This window comes from Micropterus dolomieu, linkage group LG03, assembly GCF_021292245.1.
Source record: "Micropterus dolomieu isolate WLL.071019.BEF.003 ecotype Adirondacks linkage group LG03, ASM2129224v1, whole genome shotgun sequence".
Classification (NCBI taxonomy): domain Eukaryota; kingdom Metazoa; phylum Chordata; class Actinopteri; order Centrarchiformes; family Centrarchidae; genus Micropterus; species Micropterus dolomieu.
Genome location: NC_060152.1, coordinates 21,046,091 through 21,065,498, shown reverse-complemented (window position 1 = coordinate 21,065,498; position 19,408 = coordinate 21,046,091). Strand labels below are relative to the sequence as shown.

The window sequence follows — 19,408 nt, the reverse complement described above, 5'->3', positions numbered from 1 at the left end:
TCTTTGAGTTCAGCTCATGAAGAATGGGGTCAAAAACAAGAGTGTTGCGTTTATAATTTTGTTCAGTGTAAATACAATGATTAACAGCTGTTTATTTTTACCAGCCAAAAACGTTGTCTCAGTGAGGATAGACAATCAATAAAAATGTATTTATATAAGTGTTGCGTTTATAATTTTGTTTAGTGTATATTCTGTCAAACCAGGCTACTGTTTTACTTTGACGCATTGGGTTTACAGACAGATTGTTAATCACTGTGTTATTTTACCACAGTTTTTCAGTAGTCAGGAATATCAATGTCAAGTTCCCTTGCCATATTTATTAGGGATTTCCTTCGGGAATATTGTATAGCTTTAAAAAGTGTAAAACAAAATGAGCTCATAAATGAATCCACATGAATCCACTCCTCTTTTACCGTCGTCTGCGTAATCCAATTATTTGCGTAATCACGACGCTAATCGTGAGGATGCAATTTATTTTTAGGACTGAGGGGTGAGAGAGAAACACAAGGACAGACACAGAGAGGGCTGTGCACTGGATTACGAGGTGGGTGGGCACATGCTCGCTCGCTCTCTCGCTCCCCCCTCTCTCTGTACTGTATAAGAACAGATCTGTGATGGAGACCCCATCACACCGAGGTTCACTTTTACGCAGTGGAGATGATCGCTCGGACAGCGAAATCGAACCCGGCCATGAAACTGATAGTGGTGAGTAACCAGAGTTTCTGCAGCTCTTCTCCTTGGTCCGCTGATCTGATGTGATCCACTGGAGCACACTTCTTACTGAATGAATGACGTTTTATTCTAAAGGCATTTCAGTCGGAGCGATTATTGCGAGACATGGAATGTTATTGCGCTACACGCGGTTTGAGATTCTTGGGTTGGATATAGGCATTCGCCTGAGTCCAGATGTATCCTCAAGAAAAGAGATTCGCTGATCACGTGTTATGTTCCCTCTGTATAGACTTTGTCTGTATAGGTAGTTTGATGCTGTCCGTTTATTACAGGTGCCAGTAATTGGTGCACTCAAGTCACAATGTCCCCTGAAATAGTGTCTGGAGTTGGCGTGTATCAGGATCGGTCTTGCTTACATCATCACTGCTTTTAAGGATAGTCATGATACTTTATAGGTTTAGACATGCCAAATAATGCCATGTTCGCGTTATTATAGTTAAAATAGTGATGGTACTGTATAGGGAAAGGGGACTTTTCTTCTACTGTACCATCACTATTTTAGGATCCAATATTTGTGTAGTATATTTGCATGGCATTTTCATAAGATGAAGGACTTTCTGTCTCACTGGGATAGATTCTCTGCAGTGAAATACCAGCAGGGTATGGAGGGTAAATACCCCTAAACCCAATTTTTTGAGGCTGACATTATTATGATGTACAAGGTGTGGACAGTAGAATGCTGTCCCATATTGCAGCCCTGCAACATAAGCTTGTAAAGGTAATATTCAGTTTTGTTGTGTAGAGAGATTTCAGGATTCTAATTTTTTTGGGAAATCCTGAGGTTGTAATTTGTGGTGTTTATGGCTGTAGGCTATGTCTCTTAGGACTGTGTGATGATGAGATATTTGCATGTTAAGTACAAGTAAAAATTTTTAAAATGGACCTGAACTGTGTTTTAACTCATTGTGCTCATTGTTTTATTCATTCTTGTGAATATCCATTACCCTATCTATTTTCATCAGTTGTTGAAAGTTTACTTTGGGTCACATTTCATTGCTTTTCCTATGGCACGGTTGAAATGAATGAAACTTGAAATGAACTAGACTCTCAAACTAGATCCATGGCCTGTTGCCAGCAGATGGTGTTTACTGACAGTCTGTTTTCACACCAATTTGTTCTCTAACACTTCTCAAGGGGCTTGAAATGCCCCAGCAGTAAGAGCAGTTCTTTTCTTTGATGCGTTTTGCATGCTGTGCTGTGTTGGGGCGTGTGCAGGTTTTGCATATGTTCATGTAGGCCTACAGATAGGTTATGTAGCCCTGTAGAAACAGATCATAGGGCCTACTGTTATGGACAGAGAGATATCTGGACCCAAATGCAAGACTCAACAAAAGTTAACTGCAGTAAAACACAGTTTACTGTATAAACCACAGGTGAGGGAAGGTGCTGGGTGAGCAGACCCGTTAGCTTGGTGAATGGTCTGGCGTACGCAAGTGGCACGAAACAAAACGATAGAGTGAGCACAGGGCCTGTAGGCCTACTACGAAGCGAGGTAACTGGATTATCCAGGTAACTTCAGGAGTAGGCCTAACTTTGTGACGTCGTGTGTAACTTCCCGATAAACCCGTAGGCTACTACAAAAGGTGGATGGGTGTTAACCGAGGTCTGTTGCCATGACAACTTACAGTGCATTTCTAAACTGCTCAGAGCAGGTTCGTGGTTAACTCGAGGTTACCCTGTAGGCCTATACGTGAACTACACACCACATCTGTACTCAGTGTTGATGATGATTAATACACACCACTTGATAAAATATTTTTACCACTACTGTTGCAGCTGAAATTACACTCTTTACACAACAGCATTACGTTCATACAGCGAGCCCCGCAGCCTCTGTGATTTTAGAGAGGATGTCTCGGGCTCGTTTCTTAGACGTAGTCCATCTGTAGGCTATAATTGAATCCTCCTGTGTTTTCACGTAGGCTATCTGAGTATTTTACGTGTCCAAAAATACGGATGGGTGGGGGTTAATAAACAGAGAAAACAAATCCTAGATGAATGTTGTAAATTTACAATGGCCTAACAATCGGGTATTCCCTGAAATTAAAGTCACAAAATTCAAATCATGGTGATTTATTCTGAATTGGCCTAATTCACGGCAAAGTCTCTAAGGTGCATGATAATAAAGTGATTGTGGGCTAAACTCACGAGTATTTTCCTCACTGCTAAATCCCTTTGCGAAGTCTCATAGGTTATCATTTCCCACTGCATGCATAGGCTAATACACGGCAGAGGTGTGTGCGCGATGTTGCAGCCTTGCAAAGTGAAGCAATGTGGTTAACACCGACTCAACTAACCAACATCCTATTCACAGCCTACCGTTTAATACCAGTGTAGGCGGCCAGAGTTTGTCAACCCTGAGTTTACTTGATAACACCGTGTTAACTCTAAGTAGGTTGAACGCCCTTCGTAGTAGGCCTACAAGCCATAGGAGAGCTACAACACCGCCGTCTGAACGATCTGGCGAAGACTGCAGTGTTATGCTGCAGTCTTGATTAGTGGATGAGTCACAGGTGTGCTGGACGTAGTAGAGGAATGGAACGCCACGCCCAGACAAACACACACACAAGCACAGACAGAGAAAAAAACAAACAGAGAACTGACAGGAAAACACGAATGAGAGAGAGGCACAGCCGGACCGTAACACATAGGCCTGTTGCTACAAAACACTGGACCCGCTATCTGTAGGCTACTTGTGGCCTGTGTGTGTTTGTCTGTGTGTGAGAAAGAGAGAGACATCTCCTGTTCTATGAAGTGGTCAGAAATTGTGTTTTTGCAAGTTGTGTCGCTTGTGTGTAAAGCTAGTGTAGAACTCAGTGAAATACATTCTGCCAGCATTTAATGCATTATCATCCATACAAGGTATTTCCTCAACCACAGCGCTGTCTACTCTCCACACTCCACAATTCACCTAAAATAGGCAGATATTTTTCTTCTTTCAATTTCTGACGTAGTGTTTTATGCTAATCTATCATTCAGTCATTTGGCCAGCCAAACAAGCATCTATTTAGCCAACTAATGAGTCAGTTCTCCTACCACTCAGTCTGTCTCAACTGTCAGCATCAAGCCAATAAGTCAATCTGAACCCCACTGGATCTCTCATACCTTTTTGCCTGTTAAGCCATTCTCAATCTGTCATTAAGTAACTCGTGTGTGTTAAAGGGACACTGTAATTTTTTGTCCAAAGCATGACATGCTTTGGCTTTAGAAGTCCAGTATTAAATGCAAATCATGCACCTGTGTGCTCTTGCTGTTCCCCTGCAGGCTTCTGACACACACTTGTTTGTTTGGGTCTTAGCTCAGGATGATGTCAGTGGAACAGACATCGAAATTGGACTTAATGTGAAGACACTTGTTTTAATGTATAAACAAAGATCTTTGGTGGGAAAGTGCAGTGGAGAGCGCAATAATGCAACTGAGGAGGATTTCTGTCTTCTCTTTTCTACATGTCTATTAGGTCAGTCAGCTAGCCTGCGTGTCATTCATCCATCCTGTAATCCAGCCACCCATCTCCATGTATGAACATACTGTATCTCCCTCTATTATTATCTGTGACCTCTTTATCTCTTTATCCTCTCCTTCAATGTCTGATGTGGCCGTTGGCATTAGCTGCACCAACTTCCCTAAATGTAGCTGCAGGTTAGCACGAAGGCGAAGCAACAGATGGGTCACTTGGACAACCAGCCTCAACAGCCTCATGTTTAGTTTTTTTTTTTTTTAGACAAATACTGGAGGAAGGGTGAGGAAGTGAGTGTGAGTGTTTAAACAAACAAGCACAAACGTTTATTCAGAAAGCAACGATTACCTCTGAAAGTTGCTTCCACACACCTAACTTCCCCTTTTTCATCAACAGTAGTACTGATAGCAGTCATATGTATGCGTGTGTGGGCGTGTATGTGTGTGGCACAGTTGTGATGAACTCTGATCCAATGATATTTGTGTGTGTGTGTGTGTGTGTGTGTGTACATCACACACACACACACATAAAGAAAGACGACAAGAGCAAAAAGAGAGCAGGCAAAATACATACAGTTGCTGTATTAGTCACACACTGACCTTTATTTCTGTTTTATCTTACAACTGTATGCAAATTTCTGCAGTGACAGTTTATCTAACCTTATGTATGTTGGAACCTGAGGAGAGTTTGATTTATTTAGCTTGAAATGTAAACAGCCAGAACATGCAATTTACAAGTTCTCATATTTAAAGTTTTCTGACAAATGCAGCTACTGTTTTTTTCTATTATGTATTTACATGTCTGGCTTTGAGATATGTCCAAGTTTTCATGCTGTACTCAGTGTTGAACTCAGATCCTTTACTTAAGTATGGGGAGCAATACCACACTGTTAAAATACTCCATTACTAGTAACAATCCTACATTTAAAACTGTACTTAAGTAAAAGTACAGAAGTACTGTCAGGAAAATTTACTTGATATCAACAGTTAAAGTACTTGTTATGCAACAAAATTATACTAAGTCATTAGGTAATACTGATGCATTAATGTGTAAGTAGCATTTTACTGTCGTAACTGGTTGACTTGTAGCTACTTTAAACTACTTTATACACAGTAGCATGTAGTTTAGTGCAGTGGTTCCCAACCTAAGAGTTAACCTCCTCCAGGTGTCACAGTATCCATTTGGGAGGTCATTAGATGATTAGAAAAATAGTAATGTTCTGCTATACACAAATTGAATTCATTTGTAGGACTTTTATTAAATTTTTGCTTTTTGTGAAATATTTCATAATGTAAAAATGTACAAGGCAAAAATGTTGGGGATAACCCGTTTAATCTTTTATCAGTGCATCATATTTATAATCTTATATGTTTTTAATGTAAAATCTTAATCTGTAAATTAACTAGTAAATATAGCTGTCAATGTAGTGTAGTGGAATATAAAAAATAACATTTTCCTTTGAAGTTGAGTAGAAATATAAAATAGCAGAAAATATACAAAGTATATGCACTTGAATTTAATTCCTAACTTAGGGAAATAACTAAAAAAATCTTTCTGCCATCACTGATCGACCACTAATGATTATTTTCTCGATTAATCAGTTAATAGTTTGGTTTATAAAATGTCAGAAAATATTTTTTATTTAACTGCCCTTCACAATATTCCCCAGCAAAACCAGAAATATTCACATTTGAGAAGCTGGAACCAAAGAATTTTTGTTCACACATGTCAGAGTTTTGGCAGCAAATTCTATACTAGAAGCACTTTTAGTTTGAGGTGATGAGATCATTATTAAAATAGATCATGCTGAATTTCATCAAAAATGATAAATCAATGCATGATGACCTCCTGTGATGCAGTGTATGCCGTAGTCTCTCTTTTTCTGTTTGAGTGAAAAAAGGCAGATTCCATATTCAAAGGGACCTACACACACACACACACACACACACACACACACTTCCAAGCGCTGGAATCCCCCCTCAGACCACCTGCGTTCTACAGTTAACTGAAACCATGTGCCTGGTGGATAAGCTGGTATAGTGTGGTTTGGTCCGTTTGTGCCATGGCTCTTCTCCTCATGCCATGCATCTAAAACTGACCTCAGGCCCCCCAAACCCTTCTTTCTTTTTATTATTTCTTTGCTCCATGTTCATTGGAACTCGAAGCCATAACCCTATCTGTGGGAAGTTAGTTAAATACGGTGGCTAATTTGTTCTGGAAGTATTTTAATATTTCCACTTACAACACAAGAGAGGGCGTGTTTCCTGTTTCATAATGTAATTGTGATATACAGAATTTGGTTATTGTCTGTTTTAAATATTCTCTTTTCTTGCCCTAGCTCCAAAACATTTCTATTATGTTTTAATTTGTGAATTTACCTTTTGTATCAATTCAAATCAAAACATATCTCTCTCTACCAATCTGTAATTTCCAGTGCACATGATCAAGCTGCCTGACTTCTTTTTTTGCACAGTATTTACTTTATCTTCTGTGCTCCCACGAATATTCATTCATTTATTTAATAATTTTTTAACCATGTGTGTAGAAATCAATAAGCCCATTACCAGCCCATTATCTGTAGATGATGCATTCTTTACAAGCTCACGTGAAAGCATGTGTGATCATTTGTAAGGCTATTTCTATCAGGTGTCTGAACTCTGTAGTTATGCCGCTACAGCCCATCTGTCATGCAGCGCTCAAATCGCAGTTCCTCCTATTTCACTAAAGCACTCTGTCATCATTACACTTCACCGTGGATGTAATTTTGAAACCAGATGGGTTATAGATATCTAGAGATCTTTACCTTCATACCTTCATCCATCCTTTCCTCTCAGCTAGCTGTGATCCATGTAGGATATGCCTCTTGCTGAGCTTTGCTCTGATGATGTTAGCAGTATAATTATGGCTGTCAGTATCCCCTAGCTGCTGTGTAATTTGGGTTTCTAGCGGTTGTCATGATGTCGTCAGATGGCAGCTTCTAAGGCGACAAAGAGGGTGAAAAGTTCAATATCTCTTTTAGCTGCTGATAGATGGATGCGCACACACCACAGGACATCTTCCCAATATATTAATTTTTTTTTCAAAAAGCAAAAAGCTACTGTACTGGCTGCTTTGGAAAAGTGCGGTTCTGCCTAAAGTAACAAGCAGAATAAGTTCAGCTTGAGACATTGAATGTTTTTCATCTAAAACTTTTATAGGTATGTCTGATAATCTTAGTTTTAAGATGTAGCTGAACTTGATTTGAGTATAAAAAGATAATCTTCTCTCGACTAAGAAAGCCCATCTCACTTAGTTCAACCAAATTTTGCGGATCCAGTCTTGATGAAAAATGCATGGTGCCTTTAAACCATTGAACCACTTTTTTTTTATCATTTCAAAGGGATTTTTTGATCTGATCATAAAGATGGGATATTTTAATGCAACATTTCTGAGCATGCATATGCTGTCATTTTATTTTACTTACTTAACATTACTGTGTATATCGCAGCTGGAGTCAAACTACTGTGCGGTATGAAGGAAAAAAAAAAAAAGTACAAACCCGACCCCTTCCACATGTGCTCAGGCTCATCAGCTCTCATGACTAAAGATAGTCCAGCTCTGCCAGTGAACTCATCCTGACTCAAACCAAAAATGAAAGTCGAAGTGACAAGAGTAGCCGTACCCAGATTTTCAAAAGCCCAGGTGACCCTCCGTCAGTCCCTCGATGCACTCCACCCTCCGGATGTTTCTAAATTGATTGGCTGTGGTCTCACGGCTTAATAGTGTGTATATACACTTCTTAATTTGAAGAGCAAGACTATGATTATGGGTTTGATTCCTGCTGGGGCCACCCATGCTACAAACACATGCAGCCATGGTACTGCTCAGCACGTCGCTGTGGATGAAAACCTTCCACCAAATGTGGTGCTCAGAGGTCCATAGGTTTTGCCGGGAAAACCACTCCGCTCGCCAGGCTGTTTGAAGCTTAGGTTTCTATTATGGTGTGTAAAACCCATTCATCTATTTTTACTACCTTTTTCAATGACCTCTGTTGCAAAAGGAAACAAAAATAGAAGGATGTAAACCTACGTGTTTTTTTTTTTCTGTTCTGTGTATGGCAATATATCAGGTTGATAACTCTAAATAAGAAAATACATGTGCATGTGATTATTAAGAAGGAGAACACACTGTTGGACATACAGTATACATGAATTGCAGATCAAAGTAGTTTGTAGCATAAGCAGGATATTCAGTAACATATGACAGATTGGGAAGACACAGCTGTAGTGCACGTTGTCTCCTCTACACACACCCACACATCTACACACATAGATTTCTGATGAAAAGATTTCTGTGGCCAAATATTTTGTAATATAATAGTGAATGAGAGATGTGGCACACACACATACACACACACACACACACACACACACACACCAAAACACACTCTTTCTCTTGTTTTCCTTTTGTTTCACACATGCATACACACAGTATGTTGTGTTTTGTGGTTGCAAGGTTTAAGGTAAATGGGATAAGTACAAATACACACATGCAGGAATGAGATCAATGTTGTTTAGCGGGTAAACTGTAGAACAGAGTGGGTGAGTGTTTTGTATTCTGGTGGTGAATGGGGAAAGCCCAGTAACCTCCAACAGTTCTCTTTATGAACAGCAGCCAGGAGAGGAGACCGCAGAGCACACAGACCAGCACTGAGGAAGACGGAAATTGGACATGAACACAGGCAAACGTGCACAGACACACGTACATACACACATGCGGGAACACACACATTCCTGTATGTGTGCACTCCTGCACGCACATGCGTGAATGTTTTGTAGTTGTTTGTTGTACAAATTCATTCATTTTTGAAGATGCACAAACAAACACAGTGGAAAGCAGAAAACCACATACAAGAATACACGTACACACAATGCAAGGACGGCCTATTGTTAGTTTGTCCAAGCAGTGAGGATGTGTCCCGGGCCAACGGGAAAGTCCACAGAGCCAATGGCTGAGGGACTGGAAGGAGCCAGATGTGTGACATCTGGTCTGCATGTGGCCTTGACCAGCTGCATGGCTGCATGTCAGACATACTCACCAACTGCCATCTCAGATTTTAGGTTCAGCCTCAGCTTTTCAGTTTCTGTTCAGGGGATGATACATGGGCTTGTTTTTGAGGCAATATCTACATATGTTGGACTCAGAGGCTCGCTAACAGCCACCCACTTTACAGTGTGTCACAAAGGATGGGTTGCCTTTAGAGGGGGAGAAGATATATGGGTGTGGTGTGCTCTTGCTCCAGGGCGGTAATAAACTGCTGTAGATCACCGCTAAATCACGTCAAATGCCTTTCAGCTGCAAAGCAGCCTATCTTACAGTTACTGACATGGGTTAGAGACTGTTGGTGAAGTCAGAGCAGCACAGTAATGGTCGCTAATCCTATGTCATACTATGTCCATAATACTGCCATGACTGAAACATCTGAACTAATTTAAAAGCTTTGGAAAACAGCTGAGACGTTGAGAAATACTGCCAAAACTGCAGTAAAATGAACTTGTTTGCTTAATCAAGACTAATAGTCATTATGCTGACAGCATTTAGCATAATGATTTGAGGCACAAAACAATGGGACGATAATGACTCCTGCAAACATGCAAAGATTAAAATTGTTATTCTTTAAAGGGCTGCCTCTGTGCAGTAATCTATGTCCATGAAAATGCTGCAGAATGTTCTTCTTTACTCCCTGAACTCACTCTATAAAGCAGAGGAAATCACTTTAGGAGTGCGAGTCCACCAGGAGCTTTAACTTTACAGCTCTGACCTTTCTTTCAACTCTTTCTTACTGGAAGCTTTGGGCTGACGAGTGTTCCAAAATAAAAAAATATTTGAACCTTTAGCCAAAGAGGAGCTGCGCACGAGATGTGTTTCATTGGAGATTTTGTCACTGCTGTTGACTCAGTACTAAACTGACTTTCTTCCTCCTGCAGCTCTTCACAGCTTCTCTTTCCTGGGCCTTCCAGCAGCAGGCCATACCGCCAAAGTACCCGTACAGCGACCCTGTGACATCTGACCGCCTAATGTGCGACCAGTGTCCTCCTGGCACAGCCTTGAAACAACACTGCACCGCTGACACACCCACAGAGTGTCAGGCTTGTCCTGAGAACCATTTTGCTGAGAACTGGCACTGGGATGATACATGCCAATACTGCACCTCGGTATGTACAAGCCCAAAAGGTTTACACATAATCTTAATATTTGGTTGTTGTTTTGTTTTCGTCTTAATAGAATATAGATTTATATTCATTTAGTGTTCAGGAATTCAGCTGAAGTCGAAATGCTTTTAATGTTTTTATCCTCCACCATGTCATTTATGCCACCACTGTTTTGCGGTTTTCCTGGTGCTTTTTTCTTAGATGCATGACTATACTGTTTGTTTACATCTTGGCGCAGCATCTGTAATTTTTTTAAACCAGTGTTTCCATTTTTGTTGCTACTAAAAGTGCAAGTTTAAATATGCTCATTGCGGCAGAGTGATCTTCCCCCAGAGTTTTTAATGTTTTGCCCTTTGCCATTCGAGATAAATTATGTAACATGCCCACTGGCCTGCTTTTATTTTATTCCTGTTCTAGTATGGCATTTATATCAATATGCTGTATGTTAAAGACACTATGATCTGTCTTGGTCATATCATATATCTCTGTTTATATATGTACATACAAATACTAACCTTTAGTGTATGTTATTGTGTACATTCAGCAGCACAGTTTCAACAGGTGTATGTTGTTGTGTTTAGGTGTGCAAGGAAAAGCAGCTTGTCAAGCAGCAATGCAACAGCACTCATGACCAGCTGTGTGAGTGTGCTCCAGGTTTCCACCTAGTGGTGGAGTTCTGCATCAAACACAGAACCTGTCCACAGGGCTACGGAGTGACAGCTTTAGGTAAGACTGAGATAACTAAAAAGATTATCATTATTATTAGGTCATTGTACTGGTAGGCTGCCTTTGTTGCAAATAAGATATTGATATAGTAGACCATCAGTTATTTGGGGGGGGGGGGTTCTGTGTATCCTGTGAGCATGTGAATCAGATTTAAAATTGCAGAGCAATAATTTACAGTTCAGTGAATAAAAGTCCAGTGGGCTCAATATTATCACTGAAAGTTAAGGAAAGTGTTATATGTGTCTATGTGTGTGTATGGGGATATACTTTCTAAGTATGTGTGCACATTCTTATGCAGTGCAGTACATATGTGTTTTCAGTATTTTGAACCCATCACTTTTATCAATTTTAACCTTCTTTTAATTCTCACATCACATGCTTTACCTTTCCCCTGTCTCACTTTATGACAAATCAGTGCAATCCCAGATATGCCCTACCGGCATGTCAGGAAGGAACCCTCACGCTGCCAAGGCAAAGACACACATCAGTTACAGATCAACATTTTCACATTTAGATGGCCCCTTTCTTGTATCACTGGAAGCCTCTCTCTCTCTCTCTCTCTCTCTCTCTCTCTCTCTCTCTCTCTCTCTCTCTCTCTCTCTCTCTCTCTCTCTCTCTCGCTTCATCTTCCTCTGATTCTATGAATCGGAGGAAACCCAATCAGATCAGTTCTAGATACAGACATCTCTTTTCGCAGAACCTTTTTTGTAAAAGTGACTCTAACTCTTTCTTAGAATCACTCTGTCTATCTATCTGTCTGTCTGTCACACAAAACAAAGAGTTTGGTTTGAAGCTGCACAGATCTTTAATTGTTAATATAAATATACATGTTATATACAGGATGAGAAATATGTCATGACAGTAGTATATTTTGGCCTTTATTTGAGAGAGATAGGATAGTGGATAATGTCTGGAAACGAGAGAGATAGAGAAAACACGCAGCAAAGGGCAGGGTTTACTCGAACCCCAGGCCGCTATAGCAAGGACCCAGCCCCACACATGGGGCGTGAGCTCCACCAACTGAGCCACCCACACCCCAGCAATGGAAGTTCTAATATTAATAGTGATTTTGTGTGTGTGTATGTGTGTGTGTAAAAAAACATAAAAGACACATTTATACATGGCTTCCTTGTACTTCCACACCTGGCCTGCTCTGAATTGGGGCAGTGTTGCCTGAAAATGCTTTCCAGATCTGGACTGTACTATTTAAAAGAGTCAGGTACACACCTGAAGTTGTACATGTTGAAGCACAGATAGATGTCATGTCCTAATTTTGACCTTTAAAATTAAATCTTAGCAAGTGATTAAACACAGCTCTTACAGCTATTTCACAACTGCTATTTATTGGTAATCAGACACTGAAAATTTAGCAATGGCACTGGCTTGTATCTTGAAATCATCTATAGTGAAAGAAATAATGATGGTTGGATCAGAAGATCTGATTGAGAACACCAGACATGATTTACAGAAAAGTAAATTCTGTTTTAATGGGTTTTGGTCGAAGGAGTGAAAAAGGCAGCTTCCTGATGTCAGACCACTGCATTAAAATCTTTTAGAAGTAAGTAAGTAATCCTAGTTTTTGTTATGGTAAAACACAATGCTGAATATTTGTGAAGGAAAGTCATCCTCAAGTTGTCATGGTGTGGAAAGGGATCACTTTATAATTTCCATGAACTCCATTGTTTGCAAATACAGCCTTTTGTCTGTGGTGACGGTGTCAAGTTGTTATACAGAGTCATTGAATTCCATTGAGGTACAGCTTCTGTCAGCACAATCACCATGTGATGGATGTCCATTATATATGTATGTAGGAAATTAACTTTTAACTTTCTGAGAGTGACTTTATTTGTGAGTCATTGTGTAACTTTGACCTCCAAGTCTTACTTCCTCTTAACACTGTAAGTTCCCTTGAATTCTCAGGTTCCTGTCTGCAGCAGTATCAGCTGGTGTTGGCTGGTCCAATCATTTCTGAGTGTAAGCAGTTAATGATTAAGAATATCATGACATTTTCTGCAAAGTGCTTTGTCACTTTTTCCTCTTCATACATAATTTCAGTGTATTTTACAGCACAATTGAAGAGGAAACTTAAAAGCCACGGATTATTAGTTTGTTTTATCTAACATGGAATAACTTTTCCCCTGCATTCCTGAAGATGCACTTCCTCTCAGAATTCACTGCAGCTGCGGCACACTGCTATAATGATTTCTGATACATCGTGTGCTTACTTATAACTCATTGTGTAAAAATACGGTGCCTCTCTCTAATGGATTAACGCTCAAAAGAATGGAAAGGACTTTTGCAGATGGATCTTTTGTTTTAAGCTCTTAGACACCTGCAGGTGCCTCAGACTGCTGCAGTACTCAGATCTATGCACATAAAACTGTAGATGAGATGCATTTCTGAGTGAGTGAAATTAGATTTTAACAAACTACAATTAAGACACATTCACACAGTCTCTAAAACTGATCACAAATATTTGGGTAATGTTTTTTTGCATGTTACTCTGGAATCACAGGTTCTCTGCAGTGGTGTCAACATCAACATCAGTTATGTTACCTTTATGTTACGCTACGTTACATTACGTTACCTTTAGAGTCCAAGCTTTTATTCTCACAATACACCACCAAACGTAGTCAATTCTTAAGCCAGATGCAACCCTGGGTATCATTATCGAAGCAGGTATCTGACCTGATATTCGATACAGATTCTCTCCCTGGTGCATCAGTAGTAATTGTCAGAAACTTAAAGAGAAGTTGGCGCTGCATTCCAGTGAACAGAATCTGGTAGTTTGACTGGAACCACAGGACGAACTGGCACTACACTTCTCATGACTTCATCTTAGACCTGGGCCCAGAATCCAGCCACTATATAGAACAACATTTTCCATGAATTCTAATTATTATCTGACCCCTGTAGTGCTAACACCGCTACAAAGATGAGACAACATTTTCCATGAATTTCTCTAACATGGTTCTGCACTTTTGGACTTGAAAGTCTTATGAAGCTGTGCAGACATGAGACAGCATTTCAGGGGATTCCCCTCCCTGAAGCTGAAGGACTTATTATGTAATGCCTTGAGTTGTGGTTTAGACCTTAAACCACAGGATGTTAGAAACCCGATGGTTCAGTCTCCCAACAACACATGCCTTTCATGACCCCATTCTTTCTCCTTGATCTCCAGATTTATCTGTTTCTAGTCATGATTCTTTCTCTCTCTCTGAATGCAAGATTTGAAGTCTTTCTAGCGGGTTTATCTGTGTTTTTGGAAACACAGTGGAACACAACAGGATGCTTTAGTTCACCCTTGTAAAAGAGATCTTAACTAAACAAAACCAACAAATGAATGTATGAAACAATACAAGTAAATTCCTTTTATTAGGGCTGCAACTAACTATTTTGATTATCAATTGTTATACATTACTTGTCTGGTCTATATAATGTTATACCCATCAATCTTTTAATCTATGCATTTCCATCCATTTTAGTTTTTTTATTAAAAAAATCCCTTATGCTCTTCTTTAAGTGACACCGGAAGCTATTTTGTGTGATAGTAAAATGCTAACGTGCTGATTTTGCATAAACAGAAGAAAATTCTGAGAAATGATCAATGCCAGCATATGAAACCTCATTATAGTTTAGGCTGACACATTATTATACACACTCTGTACATGCTTTGTCATCAGCGGTACAGGAAACATCACTCTGATGCATGCATATCAGTGGTTTCATGTTTTCATGCTAAATGATGAAATGTTGTCAAGAAAGTTCACAACGTGCTATGATAGCGGGAAACTAATCAAAGGTTAGATCTGAAGCATAACTTGTCCTCCCACACGCTTTCATTTCTACACTTTAGAGATAAAAATAAAATGAGGATGTGATTACAACTTTAGTTCCACTAATGAACATATCGTCATGCATGCTGCAGGTCATACGTTTCTATGGTTTACTGTAATTTTATCATGGTAAATCTGAAGTGATATAATTTGTTGAAATTTAGTAAATTGTCACTGTAAATGGGTAAAGTAGTTTAAACCGTAATCAGTTGCTTGGTGACATAAGTAGGTTACATTATTACATTAAATTATTGCATCAAATATATGGGCTATATACATAAAAGGTAAATAAATAAATTCTTCTTTTTGTCAGATGTAAGTCAACAATATTATCACATAATCTTTTAAAAGAATGCCATTGCACATGATATTATAGCCTAAGGTCTAGGAAGCGTTTAAAGTGTCTTTTTTATTAAAAGCTGATTCTCCTGTCAGTCAATCGGAAAAATCACCTAGTGTTGCGGTTTACGTAACATACCATTATAGTAATCGTACTCAAGTTCATCAACAACCTATGTGGCATTTCTCATTTGAAAACAAGATATAGAAGCTCAGTGTGAGTCATTCTCAGGAGTTGTCACATGTCGTGGTCATAGTTCTTGGAATCACATCATATTGATGACGTGTAGGATGAAAGTTTTGTTGAATTAAAAATCTGCATGGTTGGGTGTTCTAAAAAGATTTTTTAAAAGGTCATTTTAAACGGTATAGATTCTGTTTAAACCACATTTTCATTCATAAAATTCATATATCATCCTGCATTAACCTCCTCTAGGTACACCAGTGAGTGACACTGTGTGTGAACGTTGTCCCGCTGGCCATTTCTCCATCGGCGGCTCCTCCACCGAGCCATGTCAGCCACACAGAAACTGTTCAGATTTTGGCCTGAAGACACTGAGATGGGGCACATCCACTTCAGACAGCCACTGTGGCAGTCAGGACAAGACGGCAACACTGGAGTGCTCTGAGCATCACACTTTGTGCCACACTGGTAAGACATGAAAGCTTATTCAACTCTGCAGTAGGGTTTATCACTAATAAACTAAATAAACTACTAAATAAATTGTATGGGAGATTTTAGGACTAATGCAGGTGGGATCAGGGTAGATATTGTTTGTATAGTGTATACACAGTGCACACACGCACACACATAGAGACGTGATGATTTTTTTGAGCAAACCTCAATTGTCAACAGTTTAAAATCAATCAGAACTAAATTATTTCAGACATGTGGTCATTTTCATTCCTGAAAGCAGGGGATTTCCTCGGTCAGGTTCGTTGTCCAGATTCCATTCTTTTCCAAATTCCTTCGTGCCTGAAAACCAACACGAGAGAGAGAAAAGCCAGAGAAAATGGTTGCATGAGATGTTTATGGCACTACTGTGATAATGACCCACGATGGATCAATTACTCCTTTGGCTGTCACATCCTCAAACTACAATAACAGAGGAAACTGAGTCAAGCACAAATGAGACAAAGGACGAGCTGGTTAGTCTTTGTTACTCAGACGTTATCTATAACAGATGCTGACAATTAATTTGAGAAGAGAAGCCTCAAATATGACGCAGAATTCCCAGAGCCGGAGAAACCACTGAAGAACACACACACACATACACACATATGAACAGACGCCGGCGCACTGAGGAAACACAAAAAGCTGTTTTCCGTCAGGGAGGGTGATGCTCTCCTCAAACATTCATTCACAAATTGTCTTTCTGTGGACTACACAACCGCAGATTGTCTGCAGCAGATCCTAGAACAGTTTAGCCGTTTTTTAAAACAAAAAATGTGAAATTGAAAGCCGCTGGGATTCCTGAAGTTGCTGCGTAATTGATTTGGAGAAACCACCAGGATGTCAATGTCAATTATAGAGTAAGCCACACTTACATCATCCAGACATCAGAGAAACGAGCCTAATATCCTCTTCACATTAAACTCAATAGTACTAAACCAACATTGGTTTTACTAAACGTTTTTTCGTTTTCTGATGTCATGTTCTCATGTTCTGCAAGTAAATCTGAAAATATTTTCACACGTACATGAATACAGAAATGCTTCATAAATTATAAAAGTTGCGTTTTAATTTTGACAGTTTCAGGTTGGGATTTCCATAATTTGGAGAAGAAAAAAACCCCTTGCTGTTCACAAAAATACTATTGCCTTATAAGGAAAAGACCTTGGCTTGCAGAATTGTAAGGCATGTGTTGATGAAATAGCGTAGGTGTACATGTGGTGCAGTGCGGCTCAGCAGCAAAGTGCAGCACGTTTCAGCAATTTCATCATTGTTCCAATTGCATAATGTGACCTCTACTATGCTACTATTTACCAGCCGCAAAGTTAACGATTACAATGCTGAAACTGTAAAAGTAGATTTCCCACACATACTCACGTACTAAGGCCACAGTCAGAAGATTTAAGTGTCACTATGCTGTCACTGTGACCACAAGTGACAAATGCTGAATAATTAAATGTTAAAACGTGCTAAAATTATATCAAACTGTCATGACATCAGTAAAATAAGTCATCAATATTAGTTACACAGCACTATCTGTTTAAAGTTTGTCCATAAGCTACTGATCATATTACAAGCCTAAGGCTAAGGCTATAGCAACAAAACTCCTGAGTGGTGGTTTATCCATAGTTGCATTTTATCGCTTATGATTCAACTTATTTGTAAGAGATCTGCATCAACATTATCACATTTTATTGCATGTCGTGACAATGTTAATAAAATTGTCTTTAAATGCACTCTCCCTGTCTGTCTCTCTGTCTTTCTCTTACATTTTATTCCAGATGTGACCCTGTGTGAGGAGGCGGTTTTCCAGTCACTCTCCTCGCTGCGACTGTCCTCGGTGCCCCTGGAGCGGCTGTTGGAGAGTCTGCCCGGGCGGAGGGTGGATCATAAGAGCCTGGAGAAGCTGAAGAAGGTCTGCCCTCCTCAGCAGCAGGTCCTCCAGCTGCTGCGACTGTGGAGGGAGCAGAACAAAGACCAGGACAAGCTGTACGGCATCATACAAGGTACGAGCAAAATCTGCACTTTTTAGTTTTAACCAGTTCTTTTTCCAGTCCTGCACTTGTGTATTAATGTCCGCACCCTGTCCCCCCAGGTGTAAACCACTGTGAGAGGAAAGTGTCCCGCTGCAACAGCCTAAAAAACCTGACCCTAGACGACCTCCTGAAGGTCACCAACAGCCTGCCGGGAGTCAAAGTTCAAGAGGAGCATGTCCGGGCTGTGGTCTCCACCTGCCTGCCCAGGCAGTACATCTGGCAGCTTCTTCACCTCTGGAAGACCGCAAACTATGACCTGGATCTAGCCAAAGGTCTGTCTCACAGTCTTAGGGTGATACGCAGCCAGGGGGCACCACGCTATTTGTCGAAAGGCCTTAGGAAGATCAACCGCATCATGGGGACCACCTCCGCGCACAAGATGTATGAAAAGATGTTTGTTAGTATGCTTCAGGATGAGTCGTGTTTTAAGGCACATAAGCCATTGAATGAATAGGGAATATGTCCTCTAAAGCATAAACAAGACACTAATGTGTTGTCAGATCACACAAACACACACTTAATTGACATGGGTCACATAATAAAGTCAGGTCTTTAAGATATCACCAATTGATATCAAGCTATGCATAAAGTGCCTAGAGGTATTTTGTCTAACTGTAACATAAAGGCAAGATGGGACGGTAAATTCTTCCTTGCCTGTCTGATTTTCAATCAAATCTAATAAGCCTTAAAAGATTTTTTTGTTTGAAACTACCACACATCTGTGTTCTCCAGGCAAACACATTTCCTGGGAACTTTTTGACCGGAGTCTGTGAAAAAACTATTTAAGATGTAAATAGCAACTATTTTATGGAAGATAGACTGGCAGATGTTGAGTTTTTATTATTATTGCTTTCTCGCTGATTGAGAGGAAGGATTTGGTTTCATAATGAAATACATGTATTTTCTACAGTTTTCCTTTGTTTGTTTGTTCTGGACTGCTGGAAAGTAAAGCTCATCAGTTTGTTTTTTGTTTTTTTTTAAATGTACAAAGATGTTTTCTATTTAAAAAAATAACTTTCTGAATATGTAAAGGCTTGTTTTATTACTTTATCAGAAATACTGGATTCCAAATGCTGCAAGTGATAAGTGATATTTGTTTTATATTTTGTTTTATTACTTTTATATTATTAAATGTATGGTCTTGTATTGTATATATGCCTGACTGGTCATCTTTAAGCTTGTGTAACTTGTGAACACTAATGTCAAATTATCTGATTAAAATCACTTGACAAAATTGCTGTTGTTTCTTTATAAATAAGCAACTGGCAGACAGAATAGATTCATGCGATTCAAAAAGTCAGATCTCGTTTCGTGTTCAAAACGTTAGTGAATAGAAACCTGGCTGACTACCACCAGTCACTGGTCAAGAGCTAATAAATCTTTGTCCACTTTACTAAACACCAAGCCATCACTTGAAA

At 39.6% G+C, this 19,408-nt stretch overlaps 1 protein-coding gene across 1 annotated transcript; it reads left to right on the top strand.

Annotated features, from left to right (window-relative positions):
• The first annotated feature begins 578 nt into the window (after positions 1 to 578).
• Positions 579 to 18,962, top strand: LOC123968729 (tumor necrosis factor receptor superfamily member 11B-like). The gene is made up of 6 exons (XM_046045652.1): positions 579 to 705; positions 10,156 to 10,383; positions 10,962 to 11,106; positions 15,718 to 15,933; positions 17,736 to 17,960; positions 18,050 to 18,962. The coding sequence occupies exons 1-6, from the start codon at positions 658 to 660 to the stop codon at positions 18,442 to 18,444; spliced, it is 1,257 nt and encodes a 418-aa protein (XP_045901608.1). The 5' UTR covers positions 579 to 657; the 3' UTR covers positions 18,445 to 18,962.
• Positions 18,963 to 19,408: the final 446 nt, after the last annotated feature.